Source organism: Pocillopora damicornis, chromosome 7 (assembly GCF_964200805.1).
Source record: "Pocillopora damicornis chromosome 7, jaPocDami1.2, whole genome shotgun sequence".
Classification (NCBI taxonomy): Eukaryota; Metazoa; Cnidaria; class Anthozoa; order Scleractinia; family Pocilloporidae; genus Pocillopora; species Pocillopora damicornis.
This window is the reverse complement of record NC_142676.1, coordinates 5,649,355-5,673,630: the sequence shown is the minus strand read 5'-3', so window position 1 is coordinate 5,673,630 and position 24,276 is coordinate 5,649,355. Positions and strand designations below refer to the sequence as shown.

Below are 24,276 nucleotides of genomic sequence, written 5' to 3'. Positions count from 1 at the left end.
CATGGATTGTGCCACTTTAACATGATGGCCATACAAATGAATAAAGGCTCATAGCCTCTCCGCCTCCTTCCTTTCTTCGAAGTCGCCTCCAGCGGTGAAAACAATTGCTGAAATTGATGCGTAAGATTGCAGAACTGGTTTTCATATCAAATTTTGAAATAGCAAATTAGCAGCACCATTTTCTTAACGTGTCCTTCACTGCTTGTCTCACCTCAGCGATCTTCCAGCAATAAAGAATGGGATTCAGTGCTGAATTCAAGTAGATTAAAATGATCCCACATTGAGCAGCGAGAAAAACTGATGGGGTGAGATCTTTCAGATTGTATATAATATCGGTAATTTCATATGGTAGATAGCAAGTTATTAAAGCCAACTGCAGCCACAACGCACTAGCGACTGCCCTTTTATATCGCGTGACGTTCAGTGGACTTGTCTCCGCATTTGTCTGTACATGCAATTGAGTTTGATGTTGGCGGAGTTTCCAGAAAATGATTGAGTACGAAAACGATGAGATAACTAAACACAGTGATATTCCAATGTAGCCATACCATGTTGTGATAAGGTCGTTCCAAAGTGAGATTACCGCAGCGAAAGTTGAAATTACCCAAATGACAGCTAAAATCAAGTATGTTCGCTTTAAGGTTACAACCTGTCTGTATCGCAACCCTAATAACAAAGCGAGTAGTCGATCAACACTGATTGCAGTCAACGTCAACAAAGACACAGAACCTAGAAGGTAACCCAGGATAAAACGCAACATTCTCGAGTATCGACAAATGGTCCAGTTTTTGACTACAATTGAGACCCAAAAGGCAACACAAACAGGCTGGGAGATTAGTCCGACGCAAAGATCAGTGGTGGCCAGACCACGAAGCAAGAGTTTGGACGGCGGATGAAGGGAAGACTCATGGTGTAGAGCAACAAGAATCAGCTTGTTCCCCAAGATGGTTACAATGGCGAGGAAAATATTTAAAACCAACAGAAATGTCAATTGCAGGTGTAAATTCCCCAGTGAACCTTCCGAACATGAAACTGTCAGATTTTGCTCACTCATTTCGTTTAGTTTGATGTGAATATTTTCGAGGCAAGAAAATCCCTCTATTTTACCATAAGAGTTGAAATCTACAGGACTGCCGGTCGGTAATAGTTAACAGTCGGTGCCTTAGAATCGTCTTATGTTTTGCAGATCGTTTTTCACCGGTATCCAGTAAGTTAAATGCAGATGTTCTTGCGAATACAAGAAAAGTGCCGCGGGCAGGTCAGTTGTAGGCAATAAATTAATAGGAATGTCAGTTATTTGACCGCAGGTAAACAGAAGGCCCCTGGAGGATCACTGAATCGCAGTATTCCCTTAGATAGGCTTGGAAAAAAGTGAACTGAAAGCAGCCCGCTGTATCTGTACAGAAATACGCTCGACTTCTGGTTAACCAATTAGTGTAAACAGTTAATATTGCTCTTATTTACATGCTTTTATGGCTAATTAATTTTATTTTCATATTTACACACGTAAACAACTACTGCCGAGTCACGTACGGCTAAATCGATTACATCAATTGCAAATAAAATCCTTGTTTTTCCAGCGCGAAGTTATTACGTCTGTCCATATCGGTGACTATTTCGTATATTTTCGTTCGAACACCTTTTAAATGGCTGATGGCTATTGGAAATTTAGATAGAAGTTTAAGTTTGGAAGTTTAAATCCGTTCATAGTATAGTTTCGAGAAGAATCTACATAAAATGTCTAGTGTCATGTAATTCATTTAAAATTACAAACCTCGTATTCAAATTAGCGCGAACTTGGCGATAGATAAACGTGCATGCTGTGCATGATTATTTGTAAAAAAAAAAATAAAGGAAAAATAAAGGAAAAAAAAACTCACAAAAGGCTTTAAATCCGTGGATATCTCAGTGTAGCGGCAATTTGAATCCAGAAATCGTATCACAGACCCATTAAATTAAAATTGTTCGACTGAAACAAAATAGACATTTTGAAAGTAAACCTATCAGTTTGTTGACAGTTTCATTTTTGTTTACTTTTCAAGAGCGAAGACGAACTAATTTAAAACAAAACACCTCAAAGATTTCAACGCCATTTGAGTTGAAAACCAAGGTTCTTGTTTCCGTGCTTTAATTTTTGTTGTACCTGTTTAAAAAAGATAAGGGATTTTTCCATCTGCAGGTACCTCTGACTTGTCTTTAGTAACAGATGCATTGCAGGTGCACTTAATTTACACACTGATGAGACCAATTCTGCTATACTTTCTCTGTATATGGCTACTAAAATCATCTCTTTGACTTTCCAGTGCATTTTTTTCTAGCGAAATGTTTTCATTTCGTTCTTTCTGTTTTTCGCTTGTATCAGCGTACTGGTATCGCTCCAGCAGATGTGAAAAAGTTCTTCTGATCCGTTGCAATAATAATTGGTGGGTACTGGGCCCAGAAAATAACACAATATATTTATTAAGACCAGTCCTTCCAAGGGCTTTGAATTAGTTTTCAAGATCGATTTCCTTTCCATGGCACAACCAAAATTTTGTTGAGATATACAAGGATGATGTAACCTCGACCCTATCAAACCATAGTTAGTAGACTAACTATGATCAAACTTAGTGTTTCAGGAAGCAATGCAACTCGCCCTTTCAGAGGTACAAATTCAAATATATCTCCTCTGAAACGTATAACTATGCTTTAAAGAAAAAAAACGTGTTGTGATCAAGCGAATTTTTGTTCACGCGATGTGGTTCAAATCATTTGGGTTGAACTCTATGACGCTATTGATGTATGGCCTGGTCACTTAATTTTTTAAAAATTTTTTTACAGAAGAAATAAATTTTCAAAAACATCAAAAATTATTTCTTTCTTTAGAATCTCAGCAAGCGGTTATTATGAGTTTTATCAAAATAACAATTTTTAAGTAACGGAAATTGACTGTTTTTTTCCCGGAGCGTTCTTTCCTTTGATGTGTTACTTTCTCAATGCTTTATTTTTGACTTACGTTCTGATAATTACTTAGCAATGTTATTATTAATGAATATTATTTTGTTCAATTAACATCCTCCATCCTGCTGATTTTCTATTTCTTAAAGCAAATCGATGGCGCCAACTCTTCATTATAGTCCAATTTTGAAGTTTTCAAGGGATGACATTAATTTCATACTATTGGGATTCAAATGAAATATGCTTTACAGGTAAATTTCCGTTTGAAAGACGCAAATGGAAAGACATATGTTGCCGTTTACATCGTCCTTAATGAGAATCACCTTGACCATTATCATTGGTAAATTTTCTTCAAAATTAAACCATTACAATAGGTGCATAATGACCTTTTTTCATCTACTAGCCGAAACACAAAAATAACCTTAAAATTATATGTTATTATTTTTTTCCTCTGTCGATATGCAGGAGGTACGTTTATTATACAGCCAGTAGCGCCCGTGGGCAATTTGAAGCGAATCCTGTGTTCTGATGGACTTCGGTTATTGTGCGACAAACACTGTTCGATTTCTTTCCCGGCTCATGAAGTAAACAAGTCGTTCTTGATTTTTGTCATATCGAAACATTGTTTGGCTGTATTAAAAATCCTTTATTGACCAAGCTTGTTCGGCAAGATGGTTAAATATTCGCCTCGTTCTTTTTTTGGGTTTTTATTGACCTCAACATCGTTTCAATTCATAAAAACGTAAAAAATGAACTCGGCCATTATCTTGACCTCACACTTGGTCAATAACACATATACATTGTTACCAAATGGTTCGTAGAGTGAAGAAATTATATGAGCCTATGATGAACAAAACCATTTCCTTAATATGTCTTTCACAGCTTCTCTTACTTCACCAATCTTCCAGCAGTAAAGAATGGGATTTAATGTTGAATTTAAGTAAACTAAAATAAATGTATATTGAGCAACGAGAAAGACTGATGGTTTAACATTATTCGGATCATAAATAATATCTGTAATTTGAAATGGCAGATAGCAAGCTATTAATGCCAACTGCAGCCACAATGCACTCGAGACAGCCTTTTTGTATCGGGCAATATCAAGTGTACTCGTCCGATTTGTCTGTACATGTAGTCGAATTTGGCCGTGTTGGCGGAGCCTCCAGAAAATCATTGAGTAGGAAAAAGTTGAGGTCGTTAAACTCAGTGATATACCAATGTAGCCATACCATGTTGTGATAAGGGCATTCCATCGTGAGATCATTGCAGCCACTGTAGATACTATCAAGATAAAAGCCAGAGTCACGGAAACTCGCCTACACGTTACAACTTGTCTGTATCGCAACCCAAGCATTAGGGCGAGAAGTCTTTCCACGCTAATTACTGTCAACGTCAACAAAGAAACGGAACCCAATAAGTAACTAGCCATGAAAGTCAGAATACTGAATAATCGGCAAAAAGTCCAGTTTCTGACCACAATTGAGATCCAAAAAGCAACAGAGAGTGGCTGAGACATAAGACCAACGGACAGATCAGTTGTAGCCAGACAACGAAGCAAGAGTTTGGATGGCGGATGAAGGGAAGACTCGTGATGTAGAGCAACAAGAATCAGCGTGTTCCCAAGAATGGCTGTAATGGCGAGGAAAATGTTCACAACCGATAGAAAAGTTAGGTGCCAACGTAAATCCCCTGTTAAGTCTTCTGTGCACGAATCCATCAATTTTCGCTCTGTGAACTCAGTATAGTTTGCGATTGACATTATTGTGGTTTTCTTTCCCAGAAAATGATGGCGTAAGTCTTGTGTAGCTTGATTGGAGCAGCTTATTCAACTGATAAGTGGATGGAATAATATACACGTTGCTGTTTATCACAAATCTTGAACGGTACATAAAAGCGTTATGTCTGAAATCATGAGAGACACAGAACATTCTAGTCAATTGTGGCCATCTATGCAAAGTTTGCATGTCATTAGACAGGAAATAGAGATTCTCATAGTGGAGTGTATTCTCGATCAAAATCTACCGTCTGCGTGGGAACACAATTTGGCAGAAATAAAAGTCATTGTCGTACCTAATATATTCCACTAATCGTTAATTGTTAAAAGTAAAACAGCTGGATTTACTTTCATCTGTGTGTTCTTGCGTTTTAAAACACACATTCGCAGTTTTATGTCAGGTCTTGTGATTATATCCAAGCAGTGAAACTTTTTCGTGACCAGATGGAGAACTTAGGGTCGATGGTTAGTTTCAATTAATTAAAGCGACGTAGTAATTGTTTTCTCTGTATCTGGCCATAATTACATGTTATGCTTTGAAGACAAAATCGTATTTATGAGCAATGAGAAAGCTAGACTTTTTTAAATAAAGTAAACACGAGTCATTATTGCTTACAATTTTGTCAAAATATTTGTTTTGCTTTCCGCATGCAGGTATGACTACGAAATCAAACGGTAGCAACCGCGCTAGCTTTCGTGACTTGTTTATTGCTCAAGTACAGAATACCGATGATATTGAAGCCCTTTCAAATGCGGATGAATCTGATTGGTTCTTGATAACAAAGACAGCACGCATTTCAATACCGTTTACGTGCGAAGTGTTTCGCTTATTTCTTCCCTTCTTTGGTAAAATGTTTGTGAATGGCTCTTCTCAACTAAACGTTAGTTGCAATTGATCAATATTAGGATTAAGAGATACGCGTTCATTGAGAACATTTCTTTTTAAAACTATCGATCTTGATTATCAGTATATCAATCGATTTAGTGAAAAAAATTTGATGACACCTTTAAAAACAAAAAGTTTCAGAATGCCTAATGAGGCAAGGAATTCCAAATTTTTGGTCCTTGAAAAACTGGTTTGAAATTGTTGATTTCGATAATCAGTGCCTCATCTAGTGTTATACGGGTGCATGAAGTTATTGGTAACAAATAGAAATCTTAGGAAATGATGGCAGAAGTAAGCGGTTATGATAGGAAAACACGAACTACAACAAATGGAACTACAACCTTACCCTTAAGTTCCATAAAAGAATATTTCAAGCTGATGCCCTCTTCGCCAAACTAAATTTTGTTTACATAAGAATATAATTTCACTTTCGCCTCATCGATTTAAGTTCCTATATTAAAAGCGTAGTCATTTATCTTGGAAATACGAATTTTTTTTATATATTTTAAGATATAGAACCGTTACGGTGCTTCACATTTATGAACTTGTTTACAAGAATCGATAATTAAACATACCGAAGAAAAATCATCTTGCTCAGTAATAATAAAAACTACTTGCTCGTCAAGAAATGATACCGGCAAACCGAGTGTAAACGATTTAGTTATTAACCTGCTGAAGTCGTACAGGAGAAGATCACGTATTATGCAAATCAATGGAAATCGCCTATGAATGACTCTCAGGTGTGTTTGACAACTCACGTGGAATTAGCTAATACGAATAGTTTATACCGTGATTGGAAAAAAATGGACACAAAAAACTATAGTTTCGGACAGGACAATAAATACGTATGTCAGAACACAAAAATGTGTTTTATGACTTAAAGTTCAGGTTATTATATTATGATGCAGCTGGAAATAATCGCTACAAACTCAAGATAAGTACATGCGTATTTGACTTATTTATTCATAATGTTTGCAGCTACTTTTCTGCTTGGGAAGCAAGTATGATTCAAAGGGTATTATTGATGTATTTAGGAATTACACTGGAACCTGTCTTTCGAAAAATTAAGTCTACCCAATAGCTATTTATGACACTTCTCCTACTATCGAGTTTTTTCCTTGCGTGGTACATTCGCTACGTGCAAATAACTCAATTAAAAAAGGTTCTTTTCGTTTACACCTTTCAGATACCCCTAAATACTCTTTAAAGTCTTTCATGACGTACCCTGGGGAAGGGGGGTAGGGGTGGGGGGGGGGGTAGTTTCTCGCTCAGAGTTATACACACATCAGACAAAGCGCTCCCGTGGATATTGCGCACCTTGCTCCGGGGTTTTATTCTACCCCGGCTTAGTATTCGATGTATTTCATGAAATCATTTTTTTTAGAAAATTCTCATTTCCTTGATTCCCCCTCGACTCAGCACGCTGTGCCAGTTGGTACTCAGTACAGATTAGTTTTGTGCGGTGCTCCTCCATCCCCCGCCTCTGTTGTTGTTCTTTGATCTGTTAATGCTTGTTTTGTCTCACAAATATTGAATATGTGTGGGGATTTTTCTAGAGTCAGAGTTCTAAAGTCAGAGGGCCTAATTTGAGTCTCAAAGTGTCTGGGAACTAGGTTTGTTTCTTTGAAAGTCACACATGCGCACACCTAATTCTCTCTTCCGGCTTCGTTCTTCGAAACCCAGATCACAATAGCGGCGGGTCAGAATATTCCAGAGCTTGGAGGCTATGATTTTGAGTTTACAAGTGTAGTTCCCGATGATTTTGAATGCCCTGTGTGTCAGTTAACAATGAAAGATCCCATACAGATCGGAGGATGTGGCCACAAATTTTGTAACATTTGCATAAAGAGCTTGTTGAGGTAAAGGCGTATCATTGTTTGTTGACAAGTTACTACTGAAAACAATCAAGCTTACCTGAAAATTGAATGACGATATTGACCGGTTGATTCTCTTCCCAAGGGTATCATAGTGTGCCTCGGCTATATATAAGTAACTGCTAGATAGCTTTGTTCGGCACAAAACAATTCAAACAGGTGCGAGGTTAGCGTGAGTACTTGTGAGTGCGACGGAAAGCTATCAAATATTACATGAAATAGTTGTTGGCTGCCTTTTAGGTGCTTCAGCACAAGTGCATCTAACAGAGTCATCGAATGATATAATCTTTCTCGTTTACTTTTTTAAATATGAGTCGACTTAAACTTATTATAATTTGTCTTTTAAATGCAAATGTTAATTACATGCAAAAAGTCCACCATTATGGGTTCCTCACGCAACAGAATATGGCACAGCGATGAAAAACGCAAAGACTTGAAAGTAAATAATTATAATACACATGATGAACGATTTTTAATATTTTGTTTGTTTTCTGATTTTGTTGTTTGTCTGCTATTGCAAATTTCCTTCTTTCAGGAGCCATTCTCCAAAATGTCCAGTTGACAGACAGCCTCTTTTACGTGACAAGGTAACGATAACGCACAACTTCATACTTCTGGGTCACGCAAACTAGTGATTCCACGTTCTGCTCTCAGTGAACAGATCCTTAGGCATTTTAACGTACAACTCGAAACGCAGTTTCCTTCAAATGGGTGGCCCCTATTGCAAAATGAAGCCAAAACAATGTCAGGCACAAGGGTAGAAAACATCGTTGCTCTTTCGTTTGTCACAAACGCAGAAATTTGTTTTAATTGACATAGGATCCGCTCACTCTTCGACGTTCATGTTCATGTAAATGTTTGTGTCTTGATAAAATAAGCCAGATTCTTCGAGGGCAAACCCACTGAAAATTAAAGTTCATTTTGAAGCAATAGTCTGCATTTTCTATTGGTTTACCAGCTTAATAACTTGGGATGTTGAAAGAACACGAGGAAAGTTTGTAAATCGCGAGCTGGCGGAGGCAAGTGATTGACAAACGTTTCTCGGGTTCTCTCAACATCATGGATGGGTTATTAAGACGGTAAGTCGATAGAAAGTGCGTTCCATCGCTTAATTATCTTCTACTCACCAATGCCTGTGATTGATCACGGTTCACTGAGAGATATGCTGGAAAAGGAGAATTGTCTTTAATTATTACAAGTAGAGTACAAAACATATCCTTGTGTCTGGGTTACCAGATATTTCCAGATGTCGCTTGTCATCGCAAAATTCTGGATCTCGAGGTGAAATCTTCTTATGTTGGGTGTCCTTGGACTGGAGAACTCCGAGCTGTGCAGGTAATGTATCTACGTCATATTCAGCGTAAGGGCGTTCTCTATCACTTCATTCGCAGTTGATCCCAAAAATTAAAAATCTAAAACATTTTAATTTGTCTCCTTCATAATAAGCAAGCATTGCACTTATTCCTGCTACTCTTAACCATCGAGTCAGCAAGACATGATGTTATACGAAGCATATAAGGGTAACTTGTGGAGTTCAACTCAACAGTTTCTTGCAAGTAGTAACTGTCTGGACTGAACAGCGGTGTTGTTCTGGTATTTGCAATCTGAGGCGTCATGGTCGGCAGTTTGCGTACAACATGACAGATTTTCTTCCTGTCTGATAATCTTTGATAGGTGCCTATTATACTAAACGTTTATTTAATATTTATCACTAGTCTTAGGGATAGCATTATTATCAACAAGTCACACGTAAATTTCACATTTCTTTTCTAAGATCCTAAAGCGTCAGTTAACCGATTGTTTCGCTGTCAATCAAGTCTCTCTTTTCTTTAGCCTGTTGTATGTCTTAGCAGATTGGATCATGATTACATTGCAGTTTATTATCGATAAATTATGATTTCAGAAACATCAGTCAGAATGCCTGTTCAAAGTGGTGGAGTGTCCAAATGAAGGATGTAAAAAGAAGCTCACCAGGCGAGATATGAACAATCACATGATAACGGAATGTGTCTGGAGGGAAGTTAGTTGTGAATATTGTCGAGGATCATTTATCGTGGAAAACAAGCAGGTTTGTTAACAAAAACATATTCTTTATATAGCTTCTACAAAGGCAGTATCTCAAACTTTTGCTTTTTATCCAAAGTGGAAAAGTAGTGACGACTATCAATCTTTATTAAGTCAAGATTTTGTTGAGCTCTCGGTATCTTCTCTTATTCGATATAAAATTGTTACACAGAAATATCTTAGTAAAGTTGGGCTTTAATGTTGGGTTCGAGAACTTTGGTCCTTAACTGATAAGAAAGTGGGTATTTTACTCTATAAATTTCGTTAGTACAACAGCCTGTCTTTATTGGTCATAGTTTTTATAAGACGGAGAGAATTTTGAAATCTTAAAAAACTTCTTTTCGATTTTCTTCAACAACATCATAACGTCTGTCAAAAGTTTCCTGTTCAATGTCCCAACAATTGTGGTCTGAGAAACTATTCCACGAGAAAAGGTAAGGTGTAATATTCTCACTGATTCTCAGTAATTCTAACGAGAGTTTAATTGAAAGTTCATGCACACAGCCCGCATGGGACATAGTGCTACTTTATATGAAAGAACGCATGCTTAGTCCTGTTTTATGTGAGCAATTGGAGGAGTTCCGTGCTCTAGTGTTTAGAGAACGTGTAATACTGTTGTGAATGTTTTTCTGGCTTCAGTCAGAGGATACAAAGGTCGTTATTTTCTGCTATGAGTGAGCCTGCCAGAATTTAAGCTAGGTAGCTCCACGATAGGGAAACAATCCATAACACCGTTACGATCCCTTCTAGGAGGTTTTCTCCGTTAAACTTCGCAGGGAAAATGCGAAAGACTTATAAGGAATATTTTTAAATTTCAATTTCCTGATTCATAAATTACGAAATCTTAGGAGTAATTTTGAGACCCCGAATGATTTGTTTTCGCTACGCACGAGGGATGATTTCTCTGGCTGCTCATTCAAGACTAAGTCTTTTTCATCTTTTAGTTTAGAACTTAGGATACCAAATTGCGGTATGAAACAGCTTTCAGTTGATATCCAATTGCAGGTTTGGCGGAGAGGTCGTGCGTTTGTATTGTATAACCATATCATAAAACGAATTACAGCGAATTGTCAAATGAATATGCATTTTCTCATTCTGTAGGGTTTAAAAAATTCCTACCGACCAGTGTGGCAGTTGAATAAAAGAGTTCAATAACCTCATCGTCTTTTTTTAGTTTCAAAGAACAAGGACCAAATCTCTCTTAGAATCACACATGGAAAGCCACTTGAACTTCGCTGTACTCGGTATGCAGCCTTGAGACCACTCAGAATCAGGTTAAAGATCAGTCAAAGCAGATTGAGCGATTGACATCTATATTCAATGATAAGTCACAGCAGTTGAATGATCAGTCAAAGCAGATAGACAGTTTAACGTCCACTATGCAGGGTCTGGTGCAGCAGGTAGAAAGCCTGACAGGCCAAGCTGTGCTGGTGGACAAAACAACCAACCAAACCAATGACGAGACAAACAAGATAGGGGCAACTAATGACAAGAGTGAAGAGGGTAAGTTTCTGAAGATACTGTGGCGCTACGTCGATGGGGGGTATAATAAGATAACTTGGTTTTATCAACTGAGTTGGTGATGTAAATTGATCACCGTAAAGAATTTCTAAAGCTGACGTTTTGACCGGCAGCCCTTCGTTAGAGCGAATGATGAAATTTTGGGTTGCGTGTGTTTTATAGGCAGAAAAATAGAAGTCTCAAAGATAATCACACTCTTACTCGTATCCGACACATTATTACCAGCAAGTTAGTATTTGATATTTACTTTTTTCGGGGGGTGGGGGGGTTGGGTGAGGGAGGGGTGCACTGGTGTGAAGATTTTCTGATAACTAATGTTACGCAGAGCTAAGTCATTTGAACTCCGGTCCAAGTAAAACTACTGGGCTATGTGGGCCTTTGATGACCTAAAACATCAATGAAGTCTAATTGATGATCGTGATGTAAATAGTATGATGGTCGTTTTACTTATATGTTGTTTTTGTTATTTGTTGCAGGTAATACTATGAAACAGGGCTTCAAGCCTGAATCAATCAATGATATTGAAGTTGGTATGAAGGTATTGTTTAGTTCGCTTGGGAAACTTCGAGGAACAGTCAAGTACGTTGGACCTGTATGTGGACTAGGTTTGGTCGTCGGCATAGTGTTAGATCCAGGTGAAGGTAATATGATGATTAAAATGTTCTAATGAAAATACGTGAGGGTTATTGCTCATGATAAAAGTGGAAAAGTTAGTGAACTTGAAACTTTTAAAAAGACGGTACATCGACTGCTGTAAGTATCAACTATATTTTGTTCAGAAGAGCTATTTTATGCGCACTGTCTAGGGAGCTGTCCTGAAGCAGTAACATTGATAGGCATCATGGAAATGTATTCTGAAGGTAATAAAACGAGGATACTCATTGAAGTTTAGAGTCGAGATAATCCGCCCCCAGATCGAAACATTGTCCTTTCATGATGAGGTTTTGTGGGAAAATGTTCTCCCCTCATTCATAATAAAACTAAACCTGCATTTAGATTACAACAACTTGTTAGCGAGTTTGAGGCTCACCTTTTATATTGATTTTCTCTTACTTTAGATGACTTAAAAAATTTTTCTTTATTCAGAAGAACCGGTTTGGTTAGGTTACCGTGGGTGCAACGGAACGTATGAGGGAAAAAGATACTTTAGCTGGTGGGTAATGTTATGTCTCCCGCTTAAGATAATTTTTGTAACCCAGAAATTCTTATTCGATGTACACGTCACTTGACATCGATGGCGTATGACATATTGATAAGAACGGAATTAATTCTGTAACGTCTCCATTTACTCGTGCGCATCTATTTTCGGTTGGTGTCATTAAAATGACAAAGTATATTTTTGTTTGTTGTATTAACCCTCAGTGCACCTGGTAGAGGCTGCTTCACCACGTTTGATAACTTCTTAAGTGTTACAGATGACGATATCAGTAATGTGGCTGCTGTTTCTTTGCTTCCAATGTGAAAGAACAAGAAAAGTCAGAACAGTCTCTGTCTACCACCTTGAGATGTTCGCCCACTCTTCAAAAGAGATTTCGTCGACCAATCACAGCAACTACTCCTTGGTCTACCGTCTGTTTGTAAATTCAATAGAAGTTAACAGGCTTGTCATAAGGCTCGTAGAATTTCAAATATTTTACAAATGTATGGTATTAAAGTAGATACCATAGATTCTTAATTTCCAGATGTTTCTTCAAGATATTATCAAATAAACTTTCTTGCTAATTCATAATCTTTAAATCATTTTTCTCTTTCCTCATTTTTTTGTCTTTCCAGTGTCATGCACGGAGAATGTTTTCTGATTTGTTAAGGTAGATACTATGCAAACTAATTGCAATTTTGAAAGGCAGGACCGCCACAAACTTGGCAAACTGGGAGGAATTTTAATCCTCAGCCTCAACACATGCCTCAGTTGGCGAGCGTCACTGAGTTTATAACAGCTGCTCAGGACTGAAAACACGATGAAATAAAAAAACAAAACAAAACAAAACAAATCGGAAAGAAATATAGACTTGAAACTAAAAGAACTGGTGCAAAAAATAAATAAAAGGAAAAGGGCAAAGCTTTGTCCTAAGACAAGCTGTAGTATCTAGTAATAAATAGGCGAGTAAATTATAGAAAGACCCGTGATTCTATAAAATAGATCAAAAGATACTGAGAGATATCCGAAGATTGATCGAAATATACTGAAAGATATCAAAAGATTGATCGAAAGATACCGAAAGATATCAAAAGATTGATCGAAAGATACTGAAAGATATCAAAAAGATGGATCGAAAGATACTGAATCAATGGCATAGATATTGTTTTGGTTTCCATTACTGGGGAGGCTAATAGTGTTTGTGCTTCTGTCAGTTTGATAATATTATGAATTTAGTGAAATGTCCTAGGACGCTGAAATTACGCCTAATTACGATAAATAAGCTGGTGGTTGATCAATACAAAAACGACTTCCGATATGTTTACAGTTGATGGTTCGCTCCTTCCTCAAGATAGACGTCACAATTAAATATTCCATAAATAATTAAATCAGTTGCATTTAAATTGCACGAAGACCAATGAGCAGGTAGCACGTAGTGATATATAACTCCAAACTGAGTATAAAAAAACTCAGTAACTCATTTCTGTCGCTTAAAACATGACGATTTATCAAAATTTTACTGAAAATGCAGAGGAGAAAACTTACGAGCGGTTGTTTTGCTCTCAGGAATAAACTGCAGGAATACGTGGCTATCTGATATTTCTTTCGGCGTTCAATGTTTTGCTGGCCATTTGTTCATCTCTGGGCAATATTCTGATCCTGATTGCCCTTCACAAAGAGACATCTCTTAACGCGCCATCAAAACTGTTTCTCCGATCCCTGGCTACAACTGATCTCCTCGTTGGTGTCATTTCTGAACCTGTAACCATAACGTGCTGGATGTTCGCGGTGAGAAAGCGACAATAAATTTAAAGGCTTGAAATTGTCCTTTAAGTGCTTACAGCCACCTTATGGAATTGATGAAGGTTTAAGCTTTAGTTAGAGCTAATAACAAATTCCTTTTTTTTATACCAATTTTTGACTCAAGCCGTCAGTCATTTGTAGATGATATTGCTAAACAATCTTAATTTGCTTCATCAATATGACGAATAAGAGCAAGATGTAAAAGAGCAGCTCTTCTTTCCCATAATTGACACAGCTAATTTAGATATATACCTAGCTGATGGAAAAAAGGGCATATTACGTGTAGTGCTTGGATTTGAAATTCAACCATAAATGTTAATAATATCTCTCAGAGTGAGTGAAGAGAACTAATCATATCTATCATCCACGGGGGAAGATAATTTCTTATCCAAGTGCAGACCTGTAAAGTTCTGTTTATTTTATAGCTATTATGTTTAGATAAAATACCACTTTAAAACACATTTTAACAACGCCGAATGAAGAGATTACCTGCAAGAAAACTTCTTTAATTTCTGACACGAAAACAAAACAATTGCTTGTAAAAAAGATGTCTTTCCATTAAAAGAGTTTAATTCAATCTTAGTAACATTGGTAAGTTTAAAAAAGGAAACTGTCGTGGAAAGTTTCACCGCCATATTTCACCGCAATATTGGTAAACATAGTCACCATAATAACACTGATATCTTCTCAGGATAACGATACGCCAACTGCACCAGGTGAAGTTATCATGTTTTCGAAGCAGGACAAATTCTGTTATTTCATCAATCCCTGTATGATAGATTGCGCTAGTATTCGCGTTTTGCTCAACTGCGGCCTCGTCTAATATCAAAATGTTTTTCACTAATTTGTATGAAAAGCTTTTCTACCTCGAATATATTATGGGGCAAGGGGAATTGCTTTTCTTGACTTTCTTTAAAGAAATGTTCTCTGGTTTTAAAAAGAATGTCCACGGTTTGGTGGAAATTCTGACACTCAGATTGGTCGAGGGTTGCATCGTACCTTGCTATAATCACCTCGCGCAAGGTGATTATAGCAGGAGCGCTAAATTTCGAAGTAGCTGCCTCGCGTTTTTAAGTGCAATTCAGGGAAATGGTCGTAAGAAGACCCAAGGGTTTTTGCCCTATAGATTAAAATCTTGGTCAGAAATTATAAGTAGACAGCAACACTGGGAGATATGTTCACCGCACTTTTTGCAAGAGGTGTGGGTTTTACAATTCAAGTTTTGTCGAGACAAACTCAGTCTATCCACCAAAATTAGCAAAAAAAAAAAGGAATTGTGGTTGGCAGAGACCACAATTAAAAAACGGAACTATTAGCCTTTATTATACTATATTATTATAACGAAATAATAATTGTCTATTTTTTATTACGGCACCTGTTCTTTTTGACAGTCACTGCTTGCGCAAAATAAGTCAAATTAATGCCGGAAATTAATATTGTTTCAGACTGTTATCTCCGAATGAAGGCTGTTTCAATCGTATTAAAAAGGCATCGAAAGAACTGGAAATTTTACAGAAGGAAGAATCTCTTTTTACCAAAAGTGTGCCGATATCTAAGAAAATCTTAAGCCATCATCAATTTTATAAGCAAACTATAAGCTCCTCAAGGCCCCAGCCTTGTAATTTATGGGCAGCAAAGTGTTTCTCTGATTATATCTTTAACCGATTGCCTCACTTCTCTGATCTTCCAGCAGTAAAGCAACGGGTTTAGTGTTGAATTTACGTAAACTAGAGTTACTGTAAATTGTCTGAGTACAATAATAGCCGACGACTGTCCACTATAGGTCCACAAAGCTGTAGTTATACCATGTGGAAGATAACAAACAGCAACTGCTAACTGCAGACACATTACACTGAACACTCCCTTCCTATATTGAGAAATGTTCAGTGGCCCTGAACTTGAGATGTTTGATTGCTCAGGTTGGATAATGTTGCCACGTACCTGAGTTTCATGGCGGTGGAGTTTCCAAAAAATCGTCGTGTAAGACGAAACTGAGGTTAGGAAACAAACAAGTATTGTTATGTGGGTGTACCATGTTGTTATACGAGAATTATACGCATGCATCACGGAGCACACAATGCAAAATATCCAGAATACAAGAACGATTGCTCGTGCCCTGTTCAGCGTCACAATTTGTTTATATCTCAGCTTCAATGACAAAGCAAGAAGTCTGTCCACGCTTATTGCAGTCAGTGTTAACAAAGAAATGCCACAGAGGAGATATCCCACAATGATACTGGTAAAAAATGTGATATAACATTCATCCCATCGTTTTCTCACCGCTGAAATCCAGTAAGTGATGGTTAGAGGCTCAGAAATGACACCAACGAGGAGATCAGTTGTAGCCAGGGATCGGAGAAACAGTTTGGACGGCGCGTGAAGAGATGTCTCTTTATAAAGGGCAATCAGGATCAGAATATTACCCAGAGATGAACAAATGGCCAGCAAGAAATTGAACACCAAAAGAAATATCAAATAGCCGTGTATTCCTGTAGTTAATTCCTGAGAGCAAAACAACCGCTCGTAAGTTTCCTCCTTGCCATCTTCAGACATGTTTCGGTAAATCTTCATGATTCGAGCAACAGAAATGACTTAATGAGTATTTGTATACTCAATTTGGAGTTATACATCACGATCACTGTGTGCTATCTGCTTAATGGTCTCCGCGCAATTTTTAAGCTCAAACATGCCATTATCAGATTGTTTGTCTAAGAGCAGGTGAATTTGAGAAGCTCTGCTCTTAATGGAACTTTAATTAAATTTAATTACACTATTAAATTTGTTTACACTCTCTTTTAAAAACAAATTTAAATTATACCCCTCAGAACCACCGTTGAATATTTCAGTAAACAGTACAAATCAGGGGCTTCATTTGTATTGATGAAATAGTAGCTCATTTGTCTTAATTAGGCGTAATTTTAGCGTCTTAAAACATTTCTTTGAATTCCTGATATTATTTAATTAACACGAATGCAGACAGTATTAGCTTTCATGGCGGTGGAAACCAAAGCAAACATCCTATGATATTCGATTCGTATTTTGGAATAGAATCGGGTAATCACGGAACCCCCTGGAGACAAACATTTCTTATCTGTTTTATTCCCAAACGCGTGCCAATCTTTATATCGGCAATGTCTAACCGGTTTTTTTTTTTTTCATGTTTTTCTAGCCAGCCCCTCTAGTTTTAGGAATACATCTTTATTCAATATTACTATCGGTTTTTGGCGTGTAAATCGAAGAAATACTTGTTCGTGAATTCTGATCGTCCATGACGCAGGAAACCTGAACTAACTCAACGTTGTCGTTGATTGAAATCTCGAGAATCAACGGAGGTCATCGTTACTGGTAAGGGGAAGACCAAAGTAAAGTTTGGACGTTCCTAATATAACGATGGCTTATGTTTTTTTCTTAATCATAAAAATTACCATTTCCTTGATTATGATTGCTTTAAAAACCTATTTTTCACTAATTTATTTGCCAAGTTGTTATCGCACAGTTTATTATCGGAGCCAATCACATTGAGAAGTGTAGTTTAAATCAACCAATCACATTCATTTTGATTGTAGTCAATTTAAGAGCGACGTTAAACAATTTACGCCTCCTTTTAATGCAAAATTTCCCTTTCTTTCATAACTTGGCTATTCTTCTTTGCACCACTTTCGAAATGGACTTTATCCTGGGAAAGTGAAAGGCGAAGTTTTATTAAGGGAGGTGGAGAGTGAAGAGGTGACAGCTGACATCACTGATGTGCTTTGATGGAACAGAATTATGAGTGTAAAGAGTTACTAGCTGTGCGTAATTCTTGCATTCTTGCTCAGACTCTTAGAAAAGTTTTTACACGTATTTTGCAGGGGTGTTTTTGAGGGCCGAAGGAGCCTATTGACGAGCATAGGAGGTGAGGGATTCAAGAGACGTCTAGCAGTATCCCCTCCGGAAAAATTTTTAAAAATTGTGTCGTACGAGACTGCATTCCGTACGAATTAAAATGAAAAAGGTTCACTCAATTAGGTTCCATTTCACACTACAAACTACTTTGCTTTTAACTTTTATGTAATATCTTACTTCTTTTGATCACTGGTAGCTAATAAACAGACTTTCGCACCCCGTGTGAGGGTGCATACGTTTCCGTAGCACCCCTCCTCCCTACGGGCCTTTTGCTTATGGATTGTGCATCTCTGAGTTTTCACTGAATATTCAGAAGATTTCTGATTGTTTCGCTGACAGCTTTTCGAACTTCCCTGATCGTCAAGAAATGGATAAACGGGTGTGAGAGTCGAATTTGTGAAAACAAGAGTTACTGTATAATGTCTTTTGAAAGAGGCAGCAGCAGATTCTTCACTGTGACGCAGCAAAGCCGACATGGTTCCGTGTGGCAGGTAACAACACACTAAGGTTATCTGTAGCCAAAGTGCACTGAACACTGCTCTTCTATATGGAGCTATGTTCATTGGACTTGTTGGGCTCGCGTGTTGGTTAATAAGGTCTTGAACTTGTGTTTGACGAAAATTGTTGTGTAAGAAAAAACTGAGATTACTAAACAGATCCATGTGCAAACGTACGCATACGGTAAAGGTATCTGGTCGTTCCATAAGTACAGTGCAGAACATACAACTCTTACGATCCAAATTATAGTGACAATGAAAAGTGCTCGTTTCAAAGTTACTACTAGTTTATACTTCAGTCCCAGTAATAGCGAAAGAAGCCTGTCCAAGCTTATCGCTGTCGATGTAAACAAGGATACTCCACTTAAGATATAACCTGCTATAAAACTGATAAAAAAAAGTGAGACGACACCTTCCCAAACTTCCATTTAGCAAACTCATTTCGTAAGCAGCATACATGGGCTGCGACAAGAGCCCGACCAAAAGATCAGTTGTCGATAGGCAGCGTAACAGCATTTTGGACAGTGCGACCAAGATCAGAGCATTTCCCAGGACTGCAGTTATGGATAAGAAAATGTTTAGTCCTGAGAGCCACGTCAGTTGATAGCTTATTCTTGTGTTCCAAACAGCAGGGCGTTGGTCTCCAAGTAATGTTTTTGGCATTTCATCCCTGTTAACATTTATCTGCACCATTTTAGGGTAACATCCAGTATGTAGAGCTAATAAAAACCTGGAACACGGGTAATATTTTGTGATTCAGCTTAAAGTGCAATGTATTCAAACTCAATTAACTACATCTATTTTAAATGAAAGGTAATTTGTTTCCTTCCGGCTGGCTCCCTCGAATTCAGTCGAGCCTGAGTGACGTATAATAAAGACAGAAGCTTCTGAGCAGGTGATTTTACTGAGCTGATGACACCATATTGACTGTTATCTTAGTTCTACCGGTCGAAGTGGCTTGGGGGGTTCACGGCTTAGAACCTTTAGTTCATTTTCCACATTGTAAAAAGTCCCTCTAAATCTGAAAGCGGCATAAACTAAAATGCATCTAAGTGGAAAACTAAGAGGCAAATTTTAGCTGTTAAAAAAACGACATCGTCAAGCTAGGAGCTGATGAGTTCCATTTTGACAAAATACATGTCTCTTTTCTAGGTGATATTTTCAAGAACACTTTTCTATACTCAGGCATATGCCTTCAACCAACCAAACAGATGGCACAAAACACATTGAACCAACGGCCACTGAAAAAAAATTTAAAAGAAACAAAACAAATACAAATAAGAAAATTTCAGAACTTTTCGCTGTAATTGTATCTTACTCCTGTTGCAATCTCTTTTGATGCAGGTGTTCTTTCGTCCATCATCATAATCAGCTTGTAAGCTTATCCCGCTTTCAAGAGCCTTTCGACATTTTTTATGTGACTCAACTTCATGGTCTCTCGTTCACTTTCATCGAAAAGGTCTGAAAGTAATCAATTGCTGCCTGGTTTCCGAGTCAAATAACCGTAACACTCTTCGTTAAGTATCAACAAATGCCACTTTTGTACTTTTGTTGTAATATGAGAAATTTATGAAAAGCGCCGGCAGCTGTTGATGTCGCCGTAAAAAAACATACTATTGAAGACAATTGTTGTTTTGGCGGAAAATAGACGAGTGTTGATGACCAAGTGCGGGTAAAAAGCAAAGCAAAAGCTCTTACTCTGCCCATATGCACTTCCACCCTATAGTAAGACCATAAAAAACTAAGATTAAGCTGTCAGGAACGAGTTTCCAAAGACAGAGGAAAAATGATACCATAAACAAAATTAAAGTACAAAAAAAAAATTATATAAATGCTTCACATTTATAAAGTTGTATAATCGATAATTAACATACCAAAGAAACGTCATCTTTAGGAAACGCTTAGTCATCATAAAAACCACCTGCTCGTCAATAAATGATAACGGCAAATTGGGTGGAAAGGATCGACTTATTAACCTGTTCAAGTCATAGAGGGGAAGATCACATATTATGCTAATTAATGGAAATCGCGTATGAATGACTCTCGTGCGTGTTTGACAACTCACGTGAAATTGGCTAATACGAATAGTTTATACCGTGATAAGGAAAAGATGAAAACAAAAACTATAGTTTCGGACAGGACAATCAAAAAGCACTGGACCCGTTAAACAGATATCATTGGTGAAATACACTAAGAGCCCGTTTACACGGAAGCGGGGGACCCCAGGTAGGTGAGGTAACCCACCTAGCCGTGGTCAAAAAAGAGCCCGCGTTTACCTTCAATCTTACGACCCCAGGATGCCGGGGTGAAGTTTCTCGAGGTTGTTATTGCATTTGTTAAGGAGTTAAGATGTCACTACGGCGATATGTGATAAAACGTTGCCGAAAAAACGTAATTTATATTCTTATGAGATTTTCGCTGATAGCTCGATGCGTTAACCGTTTCTGACGGTACAACGTCCTCACTTCGGCATAACATGTGAATGCTGTGTTGAGTTCAAAGTAAAAACTGCGTGGAAATTGTGATTTTTTGATTCTCTTTCGAACAAATCTTATGGTAACTATAACAGGATAAAATAAATATCTTGATTTAGATATATTTCTCAATCTTTTAAGTATCTTCTTTACATCTCAAAATTATATCATAACATTAGTTAACACAATGCAGCAAGAACTAGTATAGCAAACCTTTGTGTCAGAAGGCCTCTGAGTGCTATGAGTGGGAATATCAATTCACTGAATGTTTATCACTGACAGAAACTTAAATGTATGTCAAGGACTAACATTGTTGAGATCAGTAGCTGAGAGGAAGCATTTCTGTTCTCTTCCTTTAACCCTTAAATACCCAAGATCTGATTGTCAATTCTACCTTCTAGTTGCTACACATTTACTTGTAAATAAGTTATGAGAATTTGATGTAAGATCAAGATAACTTTTGCCTGATAAGTTTCAGTATTAACATTATCTGTTTGCTGGATACTGTTTGGAGAAGTTACATGAATCAATCACTTCTGTGAGTTTTTAAATTGTCTAATATTTTGGTCTGATTCTTTCAATGGTGTCTTGCCACCTAATAAATTACCATGAGTCATGAACTGAAATGGTTTTCAATGTATCACGAGCATAAGTTGTCCTGGGCCAGATGGGTATGAAAATATTATGACATCTGTTAGTTACAGTTTTTCTCATGGGTTGATAGAAGCAAGGGTTATAATCAAGTGGTTCTACAGGCTCTATTGTATACTTTCCCATAAGATAAAATGTACAAATGGCAAACTAAAAGACATCTTGGTGAACAAAATGGGAACAACTTTAACTGAAGAATATAGTACAACAACAAGTACCATATCAACAACAGCAGCAATAACAAATCTCCTCTACCTAGAAGGCTGCAGCCTTTGCCTCGCTTTCTAAGCCATACTGAACAGCTTCTGTGGTACTTCCTGTAATGCGTTCCTCTCAACACGGGGTAATCGTAAAGCTGACTGAAATTAATCTCAGGTAAATTACGGAGATTGCTCACCCATCCAAGGGCTGAAATCCTTTCCATAGTTACTTCGTACCTGAAGTCGCTCTGGTTTTGTTCTAGGTCCTGGACATCTGTAAGAAGTTCTAGGTTTTCTCCACTACTCGATGGAAGGACGTGTCACATCAGCAAAGCACTAAGTCGGCTCTAATTCAGCCCGTCGATTTTAAATTATACTTTAAAATCTCCCTGAGATCTTTTGCTTCGAGTTTCTGGATGTCACCTAATGACGAAATTTTCATATTGTTGTGTTAAAGAACTATTTTGAAGGGAGAAATCGCATTAAAAAGTGCGTTAGATCGTGAAATGTCAACAGATCAGCTGTTTGAAAGAACCGCCGGGTCAACCCCAGCCTCGTTATCGTGTGTGCGCGGTTACTAATCCAATATGGCGCCGGGAACTGTTAAAAAGTCTATTAATTCATCAAATAAATGTTGGCTGCCTTTTAGGTGTCTTCGATGGCATCACTGCAAGCGCATCCAACAGGGTCATCAAATGACATAATCTTTCTCGTTTACTTTGTTAAAGCCATTTCTTCTTGAAGGACAAAAACCTAAAATCAATCAATGATATTGATGTAGGTATGAAGGTATTGCTTAGATTGGGTGGGAAACGTCGAGGAACAGTCAAGTACGTCGGACCTTTATCAGGAAGTCCAGGTTGGCTCGGCATAGAGTTAGATCCGGGTGAAGGTGAGTATTAATATATGAATATTGACATGTTCTTCTAAATTACGTGAGAGTTATTGCTCATGGTAAAAGTGAATAAGTTCGTGAACTTGAAACTTTTAAAAAGACTGTACATCGACTGCTGTAAGTATCAAGTATCTTTCGTTCAGAAGAGCTATTTTATACGAACTGTCTAGGGAGCTGTCTTAAAGTATTAACATTGATAGGCATCGTGTAAATGTATTCATTAAAATTCATGATCACTTTACGTGTACCTTCGCCAATGTCCTTTATTGCATAACTTGCCCTTATTGCAATAAGTTATACATTGGTGAAACAGGGAGACGACTAGGTGACTGATTCCGGGAACACCTTCGCGACAAAGAAAGAAGTGACAAGGACGCATCCAAACCAGTCGCTAGACACTTTAATCTCCCTATCATTCTAAACAACATATGGCAGTTAGCAGCCGTTCTTTACATCTAGGCAGTTCGGAAAGCCGCAAAACACTAGAACAAAAGTTTATCTTCCAAATCGGCACTCTTAATCCCACGGAACTAACGAGCGCTTTTCATTCAAATAATTTATTCTTGATAATATAAATTTCTCACGACAAAGTCACATCCAGTGACTTTTTCGTGAGACAACAGAACAAATTTATATTATCATCCAGCTCCACGATTAACAATACCCTATTTCCCAACATTAACTTATTCTTTTTTTCTCGTCAAAATATGCATATTCCCACCAATAGCGTAGCTTCATTTTCTGCATATAAACCCACAAACCACCCACAATTCCTGCAGTCGCTCTGACGAAGGGCTATCGCTCGAAACGTCAGCTTTTTAACTCTTTAACTCTTCACGGTGGCCAATTTACGTTTTCAACTGAGTTGTTTACTATCAATTACCTACTATCTTGAGATGTTCGTTCACTGCTCAAAGAAGATTTTGTCGACCAATTACAATAACTACTCCTTGGTCTACCGTCTGTTTGTAAATTCAATAGAAGTTAACAGGTTTGTTTTAAGGCTTGTAGAATTTCAAAGATTTTACAAACGTATGGTATTAAAGTAGATACCATAGATTCTTGATTTCCAGATGTCTCTTCATGAAAGCATTCAATAAACTTTTTGACTCTTAATAATCTTTTAACCTTTTTCCTCTTTTCCGGTTTTTTTGTCTTTCAATTGTCATGCACGGAGAATTTTCTGAGTTTTTGAAATTTCAAAATTAAGGTCGATACTTTGTAAACGTGCAATTTTGAAAAGCCAAGACCGCCACAAACTGGGCAAATTGGGAGAACTTTTACGAAGAATGGCGGTTAATCTTGGGGGTGCTTATTAAGTTCTTTTTTAACGAGCTGTAACTTTATTTTGGCTAAATCTTAAATAGAAAAAAAAAACAGAAGCTGCAAAATCCACGTAGACGTCAAGTCAGTATGGAGATAGCAATAACCGGAAGCGGAAACTGTTCTCCTGTATTGATTCGGTTGTAGTTGCTGCTTTAAATGTCATAAATAAAACTGGAATAAAACAGGTTTTCCTTTTTTCCCTACTCATTAAGAAAGCGAGGGAAGACGCTGTTCTTTTTCGAGAGAGGCGCTTGTTTGATATTATGGCATCGGAGGCTCGGCTCGTACTTGGGGGAGGGCCCTTATTTGAGCACGGGAGCTCATCGGTAACTCCCCAGACTCCCCTTTGAA

At 37.6% G+C, this 24,276-nt stretch overlaps 4 protein-coding genes across 8 annotated transcripts; 1 reads left to right on the top strand and 3 right to left on the bottom strand.

The window, feature by feature from the left end:
• Positions 1–31: 31 nt before the first annotated feature.
• LOC113684150 (adenosine receptor A3-like) lies at positions 32–1,187 on the bottom strand. Its single transcript, XM_027201495.2, has one exon. It carries the CDS (start codon positions 1,052–1,054, stop codon positions 167–169), a length of 888 nt encoding a protein of 295 aa, XP_027057296.2. The 5' UTR covers positions 1,055–1,187; the 3' UTR covers positions 32–166.
• A 2,001-nt stretch (positions 1,188–3,188) lies between these two features.
• Positions 3,189–5,309, bottom strand: LOC113664866 (histamine H2 receptor). The gene has a single exon (XM_027180485.2). It carries the CDS (start codon positions 4,694–4,696, stop codon positions 3,779–3,781), a length of 918 nt encoding a protein of 305 aa, XP_027036286.2. The 5' UTR covers positions 4,697–5,309; the 3' UTR covers positions 3,189–3,778.
• A 1,927-nt stretch (positions 5,310–7,236) lies between these two features.
• Positions 7,237–12,793, top strand: LOC113664860 (TNF receptor-associated factor 4-like). Of its 5 annotated transcripts, none has more exons than XM_089212616.1 (8): positions 7,237–7,456; positions 8,007–8,058; positions 8,708–8,806; positions 9,375–9,539; positions 10,921–11,038; positions 11,533–11,691; positions 12,143–12,209; positions 12,419–12,793. In XM_089212616.1, the coding sequence occupies exons 1-8, from the start codon at positions 7,386–7,388 to the stop codon at positions 12,516–12,518; spliced, it is 831 nt and encodes a 276-aa protein (XP_089068742.1). In that variant the 5' UTR covers positions 7,237–7,385; the 3' UTR covers positions 12,519–12,793. The 5 variants fall into 5 exon arrangements, with proteins under 5 accessions (XP_089068742.1, XP_089068741.1, XP_089068740.1 ...); XM_089212615.1 differs by having other exon boundaries at positions 11,533–11,697; positions 12,146–12,209; XM_089212614.1 differs by having other exon boundaries at positions 11,533–11,697.
• Positions 12,794–15,293: 2,500 nt separating this feature from the next.
• LOC113664867 (melanocortin receptor 4-like) lies at positions 15,294–16,762 on the bottom strand. The gene has a single exon (XM_089212613.1). It carries the CDS (start codon positions 16,566–16,568, stop codon positions 15,621–15,623), a length of 948 nt encoding a protein of 315 aa, XP_089068739.1. The 5' UTR covers positions 16,569–16,762; the 3' UTR covers positions 15,294–15,620.
• Between the last annotated feature and the right edge of the window lie 7,514 nt (positions 16,763–24,276).

What these genes read in the sequence shown, in the direction of transcription:
- LOC113684150 (XM_027201495.2), bottom strand. Translation starts at nt 1,054, where the DNA reads ATGAGTGAGCAAAATCTGACAGTTTCATGTTCGGAAGGTTCACTGGGG.
- LOC113664866 (XM_027180485.2), bottom strand. Translation starts at nt 4,696, where the DNA reads ATGTCAATCGCAAACTATACTGAGTTCACAGAGCGAAAATTGATGGAT.
- LOC113664860 (XM_089212614.1), top strand. Translation starts at nt 7,386, where the DNA reads ATGAAAGATCCCATACAGATCGGAGGATGTGGCCACAAATTTTGTAAC. An exon ending in AGCCTCTTTTACGTGACAAG is followed by an intron (nt 8,059 to 8,707) that starts GTAACGATAACG and finishes CTGGGTTACCAG; the next exon opens with ATATTTCCAGATGTCGCTTG. An exon ending in GGAAAAAGATACTTTAGCTG is followed by an intron (nt 12,210 to 12,418) that starts GTGGGTAATGTT and finishes ATTAACCCTCAG; the next exon opens with TGCACCTGGTAGAGGCTGCT.
- LOC113664867 (XM_089212613.1), bottom strand. Translation starts at nt 16,568, where the DNA reads ATGAAGATTTACCGAAACATGTCTGAAGATGGCAAGGAGGAAACTTAC.